The sequence below is a fragment of the Lipotes vexillifer genome, unplaced genomic scaffold (genome assembly GCF_000442215.2).
Source record: "Lipotes vexillifer unplaced genomic scaffold, Lipotes_vexillifer_v1.1 scaffold285, whole genome shotgun sequence".
Classification (NCBI taxonomy): Eukaryota; Metazoa; Chordata; class Mammalia; order Artiodactyla; family Lipotidae; genus Lipotes; species Lipotes vexillifer.
Window position 1 is genome coordinate 1133500 of NW_006788807.1, and position 9606 is coordinate 1143105.

At 52.0% G+C, this 9606-nt stretch overlaps 1 protein-coding gene across 1 annotated transcript in view; it reads left to right on the forward strand.

Annotated features, from left to right (window-relative positions):
* Nucleotides 1-3116, forward strand: part of BFSP1 (beaded filament structural protein 1) — a 39013-nt gene extending 35897 nt beyond the window's left edge. The window contains exon 8 of the mRNA XM_007461790.1: nt 1719-3116. Within this exon, the coding sequence (XP_007461852.1) occupies nt 1719-2959 (1241 nt within the window). The 3' untranslated portion in view covers nt 2960-3116. The remainder of the gene's footprint in view (nt 1-1718) is intronic.
* The last annotated feature ends 6490 nt before the right edge of the window (nt 3117-9606 follow it).

A 9606-nucleotide genomic window follows, 5' to 3' on the forward strand; every position in this document is an offset into this window, starting at 1 on the left:
CCCCCCCCCCCCCCCCAGTGAAATGAACTCTTTTATGCAGAGGTGCTTGACCTAGTGTCAGGAGCAGAGCAGATGCTCAATTTCTGTTCATTCTCTCTCCCGTTCAAAACTGAGCAGACGTAGCCTGGTGGGCAAGCGCAGCTTCTGCCTCTTCAACATTTGGTCCTTTGAGGATGGTTTCATGCGCCTGTGAGATGTCAGCTCACAGCTCAGTCTCCCCAGTCCTGAAGGAACAGAACAGTGCCTGGGAGAAGAGAAGCCTGTGCTTATAGTGCCTTCAAATCCAGGGGTCTCAGAAAGCTCAGAGGGCTTTGCAGAGATGGGGTGCAAGAGTCAGAACGTTGCTGCCAGGGTTAGGGGTCCCCAGACACCCAGGGCCAGCTCCAGGGACGGGTGGCTGTGTGCAGGGTGCTGGGCTTGATGCTGTGCGGTCGCTGTCTGGACATTCTTCAGTTTTGATTAGCGGGCCCTGAAATTCGGCAGCTGGTCCTGCAAGTAAGCCCTTCTCCACACCTGCTTTGTTGTGTCACCACTGCGTCCTCCCGATCATGGCTTCACGGCCTGCTCACTCTGCCCTGTCACTGAGGGTCAGCCCCACGGGAGGCCCTTGCTCTGTGCAACTGAGTCCTCTGGTTAGCGAAGGGAGGGAGGGGCTGGAGAAGACTTCGGGATGAAAAAGTTTAAAAAGCACTGTGAGCAAAGCTGGAAAGCCTCCTGGGTGAGGCAGGGTGAGATTTGTGTTAAACTTTCAGTTTTTCCTCTTAGCTGATCTGAGGAAATGAATATGGCCTCGGGCACAGGCGATTCCTGTTCTGAGTTTGAGAGCATCACTTCCTCTTGTTGCCCAGGAGGAAGGGGACGCTGAGTAAGGGGTGTCTGTTCATCTGGCCTGGGTTGCGAGCGGGACAAGGGAGCTACTCCCCATGGCCGAGGCCATTCCGAGCCCGTCAGAGGCCTAGGCAGCTCTGCGTTGCTCCTTTGGGGAAGCCTGAGGCGAGAGTGCACTGTGGACTGGGTTTCCACCGTCTGCTCTGTGGATCCCAGTGTCCCCTGTGAACTTGGGGGACAGGGGGCTTGGTGGGCACTGGAGCCCTGCTCCCACAGAGTGTTACTGCAGGAGGATCACGGATCTCAGTCGGTTGTACCCAGTGTGATGGGAACTGTGGGCGCCTCCCTCCACTCTGCAAGCCCAGAGGGGCCGAGTGACTTGTCCAAAGTCACACAGTGGCCAGCAGAGCTGGGTCCTCAATGTGGGCTGTGGACGCTTCAGACCCGGGGATCTTTCCCTGTTTTTTTTTTTTTTTTTTTTGTAATTTACCTTTATAATGGGGTTTAGCTGATTTTCACTGCTGTTTATGCTGCTTTACACCCACTTGATTTACTTACCAAGAGATATCAATAAATAGTTTTTAAGATTCTTTCTAGTCAGATATATTCTTCTGTGGTGAATAGGGTGTGTTGAGTCCACTTTATTGAGCCAGGAGAAGGTCCCTCCCGGACCGGGGCACGACCCCGCGTCCCCTGCATCGGCAGGCGGACTCCCAACCACTGCGCCACCAGGGAAGCCCTCCCTGTTGTTTTTGATCATACGTAGTAAACCCCACCCCAGCGCTAGACAGGGGGCTCCAAGATAATTAGTGTATTTTTCAACAAATACATTTTCTTCCTCTTTCATTGGTGATGATACTTGCCTCATTGTCCTTTTTTTTTTTTTAAAGATCTCGCCAGGGCTGTGCAGGATATAACAATAGCAAAACCAAGACAAAAAGGCCTCCCCAAGAACGTTCCAAGGAAAAAGGAGATTATAGCGAAAGACAAAGCAGATGAAAGTCTGGAAGAGGCACCACTGAGAGGTCCTGAAGACCTGAAGCCAGGGCAGGTGGTACTTAAAGAAAAGGGTGAATCTAAGCTTGAATCAGGGGATGGAGAAGCAAGTCCCCCGACCATGGACGGGGCTCCGAAGGATGTCCCAGACGGAGGGAAGATAAGCAAAGCCTTTGAAAAACTAGGCAAGATGGTCAAGGAGAGGGTGAAAGGCCCCAAAGAACCCGAGCCCCCCGCTGACCTGTACACCAAGGGGCGGTATGTGCTGGTCTCCGGAGATGCCAGTTTCGTGGACCCAGGCTTCTGTTCCTTCTCAGTCCCGGCCAAAGGGGGCGTGGTGGTTTCTAAGGGGGACAACTCTGTGCATCCTGACAGCCACGTGGAGCCCTCTCCCCAGCAGCCGGAGCCCCCTCTGGAGGACGGAGAGGGGCTTCCCCAGGGGAAAGATGGTCTGGAGGATGGACAGGGGCCTCCCCAGGGGAAAGAAGATGGTCTGGAGGATGGACAGGGGCCTCCCCAGGGGAAAGATGGTCTGGAGGATGGACAGGGGCCTCCCCAGGGGAAAGATGGTCTGGAGGATGGACAGGGGCCTCCCCAGGGGAAAGAAGATGGTCTGGAGGATGGACAGGGGCCTCCCCAGGGGAAAGATGGTCTGGAGGATGGACAGGGGCCTCCCCAGGGGAAAGATGGTCTGGAGGATGGACAGGGGCCTCCCCAGGGGAAAGAAGATGGACAGCTCCCCACCCCGCACACTGTAGACAAGGGGGATGAGATGAATGCTGAAGAACTGAAGGGCCCCCGGGGGAAACAGGATGGCCAGAAGGAGGAGGAGGGGGCCAGGGAGCCCTGTGTCACAGTCTCTCCTGGTCCAGAGGGGCCATCTACACCCCAGTCTCAAGGGCCTCAGGTCACTCAGGGTGGGTCCTACGGGCCTGGAGCTTGGAGCAGCAGCCTGCCGGCGAGAAGCCCTCCCAGGACGCTGGCCTATGAGAAGGTGGAGGTGATGGAATCTATTGAGAAGTTTTCCACCGACAGCATCCAGACATATGAAGAGACTGCTGTAATTGTGGAGACCATGATCGAAAAGACAAAGGCAAACGAGAAAAAGCTGGAGAAGTGCTCTTCCAATGCCTAGGCTCGAGGGGCAAAAGTGCCTTTGGGCCACTGTTGGGAAGTGCTTGGATATTTTAGGACAAACCATACAAGACTGAGGGTTCTTGTTTGGATTAGACCATAGTTGGCCTGTCTGGCTTGCCAGTGAAGCCTTAATTAAAGTGTTTTCTTTGCTTGCACATCCTTTGTCTAATTAACAGGGGCTTTGGGCTTTTAGGTGGGTTAGCCTCGCTCAGGGGTGCTCTGTTAACAGCCACCAAGCCATGCTCGTTTAGGAAAGAGACAAGCCCTTCATATGGGTCATTGAGAGACTCGTCAGAGGCTCAGACTCTGGATTTCACACAGAAACGTGTTAGATGATGGATTGGCTGGTTTTCTCTGCATTTCAAGCACAAATATTTGATCACATGAGGAGTGTTTTGTTAGAAGTAACACAATTAAAGGTGTCTGTTTTGGTTTGGGTTCCCCCAGAAGCTGATCTCGCAGCAAGGATTTGATGTAGTTTCTGGGGGTGGGGTGGTCTCAGGAAGTGCCAGGAGGGCAGGGAGACGGCGGCAGGGACGGCAAGGAGATGGGCTACCAGATGGGTCAGTCCTGTGGGCGGCTGGCGCTTGGCCCCCACCCCCGGGGCTCTGGGAGATGGGGTAGACCCTGCCCAAGGGTGAGGGAGCTGGTGTATTGAGCCACCAACGCTGGCCAGTCAGAAGGGAGCGCTGCTGTTGGCTTTGGGGACCAGGAAAGCCCTCGGCCGAGGAGTACAGGTGCAGGCATTTGGACGTCAGGCGTGGAAATACATGGAAATGGTAAGGGTAACGGGATGTAAGTGGGGCACCGTTGCCACCTGCCACAGAGTATGTGCTGAATGTCCTTTTGTCTGAGTCACTTAGAATTTGTCACTTAGAGATTGCAATCCTGGGTCAGGTTTCAGAAAGCAAAATCAAATGTCATCACGTAGTTCCTCGTTTAGCGGTTAATTAACTAGTCCAACATTTATTAAACATATTCTGTGTGCCAGACAGTGTGGCATGCTGGTAAGGGGAGAGTTTTCAAGTTTATTAATGATCTCAATTACCGTAATATACCATACTACACATTTATGCATGTTCTCCTGTGCACACACATGCACTCAGGTACTTACAGTGTCACATCCTAGGAAATAGGAATTACTTGAAGCCGGAATCTTTACAAAAATTTTTATGTTGCCTGTAGATATCTCTTTTTTTCTACTAACAGTCCAAAAATAATTTTTTTACTTATCCAATTAAGAAAGTACTCCTTCCCCGTGTAGATGCTCCAAAATACATTAAGCACAGTGAATAAATGTGCTGAAACGGATTATTGCATTTGCCTAAACAAAAGTACCTGGCAAGACAACTACACATTATTAGAGAAAATTGATGGTGTCATAAATTACATCCTATTATTTCTTTGTTAGAAAGAATAGAAAGAATACTAAATGGAGTCTCCTTTCCTTTCTGTTTAGAGCTTTAAAAAAATCTTTCTCGGAATTCATTTGAGGTTTCAATTTCAAGAAAGAAACATGCCTTTGTTGTCGTTTCCAAAAGATGAGTGGAGAACCAGCTCCATGGCACAGTTTTGAGGTACATATCATTTAAAAGCTTAAGAGAGAATAATGAAAACCATTAGTGGAGCACAGAATGTGCTAGGAATTTGGACCAGTGTGTATATTATATTCGATAACAGCCACTTCAAACCTTTTCTTTTCCCCATTAAGTCTTTTTACTTCTTTGGACCATGTGTTCTGTTAATATTCCTATTTAAAAAGGCGGGAGTTATCTTTTTGGAAAGAAAGGTCATTTTTATATTTCATTCAATCAATGATCAAGAATGGATTGGGGGGGCTTCCCTGGTGGCGCAGTGCTTGGGAGTCCGCCTGCCGATGCGGGAGGCGCGGGTTCGTGCCCCGTTTCGGGAGGATCCCACGTGCCGCGGAGCGGCTGGGCCCGTGAGCCATGGCCGCTGGGCCTGCGCGTCCGGAGCCTGTGCTCCACAAATGTGAGAGGCCACAACAGTGAGAGGCCCGCATAACGCAAGGAAAAAAAAAAAAAAAAGAATGGATTGGGGGCCTGTTCTGTGCCACGCATGGCTCTGGGGAGACAGCAGGGAGCACTGGACGTGCTTCTGCTCTCAAAGTCACGACTTTCTGGCGGGAGAGGAAGGAATTGCACAAGTAGGCAGATAACTAAATAGGAGAAAACCACCTAGAGACAATACTACAGGGAGATGTGCTAGAGTGCCAGGGGTCTCCTTTGAGTTGGATGGTCAAGCGAAGACCCCATGGACGAGGTGACGTGTGATCTGATGACAAGATGGGCCCATCACATGCATATCGGAGAGAAGAGCATTACTGGCAGCGGGAACTGCCAGTGCAAAGGTCCTGGGGCAGGAATGGACTGACCTGTTCAAGCAGGGGAAATAAAGGGGACTGGGGGGGGGGACGATGGAAAGAGGTGGGGACGATGCAAGGAGGGGAGGTTGAGACGGGAGGCAGGGGCCAGGTGAGCAGCATTTCTGGGAGGTTCACATGAAAGCCGGGCTTGCAGTGTGAAATGCAGGGCTGCCTGCAGTGGACACCTTGGCGTCGAGTCAGGCTCTTTGTCTGCCCCCCGCTCCCCCCACCCCAGAGCCCCACTTTGCTCATTTTCTTGGCACTCCTCTCCACTTTTCCTTCTTGGTTCTGTTTTTCCCAGGAGAGCTGCAGAATGGGTTCATTTCCTGGCTTTTCCTCTCCCTGAGGTCTCTGAAAATAAGCAAGTTTTTATAAAAAGTAAACCCGGGGACTCAGAGCAGGCCTCCCAGTAGCATCAAAGACAAGAGAATGCCAGAGCTTTGCCACTGCTATATCAGGGGTCCTGGCCTCTTCCCCGACTCAGCCTCAAGCCCAGGACCGAGACTCTCCCAAGCCACCTTCCCCATAAAGAAGCTGTGACCCAGCCCCCCAGCCCTCCATTCTCCAAGCGTCTGAGTCGGTGACCAGTAAGTGCTGTCGTATCAGCCACCCTGGTGCTGACCCCCCCAGACCCTACAACCCTTGCTGCTCTGGTTCAGGCCCACACCCCAGGCAAGCACGGCAGGCAAGTGTGACTCTGCCTCAGGGGCTCCTGTGGCCCCAGGAGTGAGCTCGGTCCACACACTGGGCAGGTGGGCAGTGCAGGGCCTCCCGGGAGCAGCAGTCATCCAAGACCGGGGGGCCCAGGTGCGTAAACACCCCAGCCCTCGCGCTTCTCTGTTGGGATAACTCCCAGACATGTTGTACAAAGTCCCCGGTGGGTGTCAGCCCCAGATGCCCATGGAGAAACCCACTCATCTATGTGCCCTGAGTGGGACTCCTCCCTTCCGTGTCCCACTGTCCTGCTTCCCTACAAAAAGATGCTTCCTTTCAAGTAAATGACTTGACCTCGACTCCTGGTGTCAGAGTCAGCTTCTGGGAGGAACCAACCTAAGACGGCTGATGGGCATCTTCCCAGCCACCTCTCCCACTGCTCGGGAGGCCCTCAGCCCTGATTGTGTCTTGAGGAGCTGCTTCTCTCACACAGGTTACAGCCCTGATGGGACCATCAAGACATCCTGCCTTCCTCTGCCTGTGGGTGGGCAAGTGTCCAAACCAGACCCATTGTTGGAATAGGAGATCTGAGTCTAGCGAAGCCAAGACTGAACGCGCTGGAGCTGCCCGGTGATGGAGGAGTGCTGACGTGGTCCCCCTGCTTCCCGCTGTGCATCTCTGTCCCCAGTCTTGCTGCAACCCCTGTCCCTTTTCCAGGCTGGTTCGTGCTGGCTCTTCAGGCTTCCCTTCAGTTCAGAGAGCTACGCTGCATGCTTAGCACATGCTGCTTGTGTGTTTTCACTAGTCAGAATTGGTTTCTGTTGCTTGCAACCCCAGAGATCCCAAAGATAACTGCTAGTGAAGGAGGTTTGGTATCAAGGGGGAGCTTGTGGAAGTTTGGATTAGGTTGGGTTGCCCGCAAAGCAGACCCTAAACAAGGTCTCAGGTGTAGGTGGTTTATCAGAGCGGTGATCACAGGAGCTCAGCGTGCCATTGGTAAGCACCAGTCTCAGCTCTAAGCCGGCCTTTCTACACTCCAGTGCTGGGGCTGGAAGCTGCGACCTCGTTCTTACTCTGCCAGCATCTCCCTGATAGGAGAAGAGAGAAAGGCTGGAGGAGGGAGGAGGGCCCTGCTCCTTGTTTGTTCTCATCTCCTGGCAGTGCTATCTCACCCTGGCAGCGGCAGCTCCTGCCCAGAGCAGCTGAAGCCAGTTCTCAGTTTTCCCAACATTTACAGAAGCAGCCCCCCTACAGTCTCCTCAGGGGTCTGGGTCTTCCAGGGCGGGCCTGTCTACCAGGGACACTCTCGCTCCACCTCTGGGCAGGCGGGAGAGTTGGGTGGGTGGTGCCCCCTCCCCGGGACCCCACGACCATTCGACAAGCCACCTTCACATTCACACAGGTGTTAGATTCCTTGGTCCATGTGGTGCTTTAATGTTCTCTTTTGCTTTTCTAATTAAGAAGGCATTACGTCTTTATACTCAGTTTTAGTGCTTTATATTCAGTTCTCTCTGTTAACGTCACCAGTGGCGTTTCTGTCCCCTGACTGGTGAAGGAGAGGGAGTGAGACTGGGAAGAGAGGTGCCTGCACAGGCACCCACGGGAAGAGACCACGTGGAACATCTTCAAATTGTCCTGACAGGAGGTGAAGAGCTGGGGTATCTGTGGACCAGCTCCCACCCTTCCTCAGGTGAGGGCGGCCATGGGTGGCTGATTCCCTGGCCCTTCTGCTTGTGGTACACGAGGTCTTGTGTGCAGCCTGAGAACATCCCTGGCAGAGAGAGCATCCTTGGCATGTATAGCAACTGTCTACAGGTGACCTCTGGGGCCACCCAAGGAGATAGATACAGGACAGAGGTTGGCAAACGTTTTCTATAAAGGATTATAGGTTGTACAGCCTCTGTTATAACTACACAGCTCCGTCATATTAGCATGAAAACAGCCACAGACAATACTAAAGGAAATAGGCATGATTGCTTCCAATAAAACTGTATTTACAAAACAGGCAGTGGGCTGGATCAGGTCCTTGGGCTGTAGTTTGCTGATCCCTGCTGTAGGGCAGGCACCAACAAGGTCTAATACAAAATCCAATTTGCATATCAGAGGACACGTCCTACCTGGCATCGATGCTTGTTTTTTCCTTCCCTTTTCATGTTGGAAAATTCCATTTAGGTCTCTCCTTGACTTGAAACTTATATTTTGAGAAAGGATCTTCAAGCAACCACCATAATCAAGTTTATCCTGAAACGGTTGTATCCCGGGTTTGCAGATGGGATGTTGCTGGTGAGAGAAGTCACCTCAAAACTCACACAGCATTTAGCACATTGATGATGAAGAACATTATTCAAACCCCACAATTAGTGCAAATGCTCGACTCCCATCTCTCGTGCTTGGATAAAAGCAAATAAATGCCACAAAAAAGCCACGATGACTTATGTTTTATTCAGAGACATGGGGTTTTTGAGTTGAGATGTGTATTCTATCTATCAGGAGATTATATCCCTGGTCAATAGCTCACCTGTCACACCTGCCCCTTCACCTGTGTGCTTGTGACCAGGAGTTACCCGGTGGCTTACCTGTCACCTGTGGTCAGTGGCTCCAAGACATGGGATCAAAAGAGAAAAAGATAGGTTGCAGCCTCTGCCTTCCATCCAGCTTGGAGTAGACCAACGGCGTCCTCTTGGGTGCAGGGGAACATCTTTCAGGGCACTGTGATGTGGGACCCCTCCATGCTGAGAAGGTGAGGGTGGGGTGGCCTGAAGCCTCCATGGTAGGAACTGGTGACAGTTCACATTATAACTAAGGAATTCCCAGCTTCATTTGGCTGTTCGAGCATCTGAAACTCTGTGGGCTGAGATTTCTAATTGCCCCCATCCTATCCCACACAGCGCAGGGCTGAATATTAGGAATTTAGCAACGCAGAGTCTGCATCTCCTGGGCCGAGCACATTTCTCATGGTCAAGTTCATTCTCTCCTCAGGTTCACAGTGAGTCTCCTCTAAGTCCTGAGAGAAAAATAAAGCTGGCAGTCTGGCTTGGAGAATTTGCCTCGGGTCAGATTTTGATTCCTGGCGCCTTATAAACTCAAAACCAAATTCAACCAATGTTTTTTAAACCCAAGGAAAGGGACAATTAAATGCGCAAGAGACTAGTGGACCAACTCAAGTACGAGTTTATTAATTTGCAACGCAAAGAGGGAGCCTCCTTTCCTAGAGCTCCAGGAGCTGGCCACCCCCTCTCCTTGTGTCAATGTCCTTGGGAAGCTGATGAAGGCGTCAGGAGGCTGTGTGTGGGCTTAGAATCCCCTCTGGCAGGTGGATGGGGTTTCAGGGTGCTCGTCTGGGATGGCCTCCCCGGGCACAGGTCTCTGTCCTCAACAGACAGAGACCTTCAGAGGATGGAATCCCCCTTTATACCGGCGTCTGCGTTTCCGTACGCAGAGCGCTGCCAGATACTATTCCTGACTTCCGTCCCTCACTGTCCATTTCCTAAGCTCCCACGTGCTGAGTACCGGCCCCCCTTCCCCCACAGCTTGTTCCTTCTTTGGAGACAGGGAACCACCTGGCAGCTACAACCAAGCCCCTTCACTGGTGCAGGACACATCCT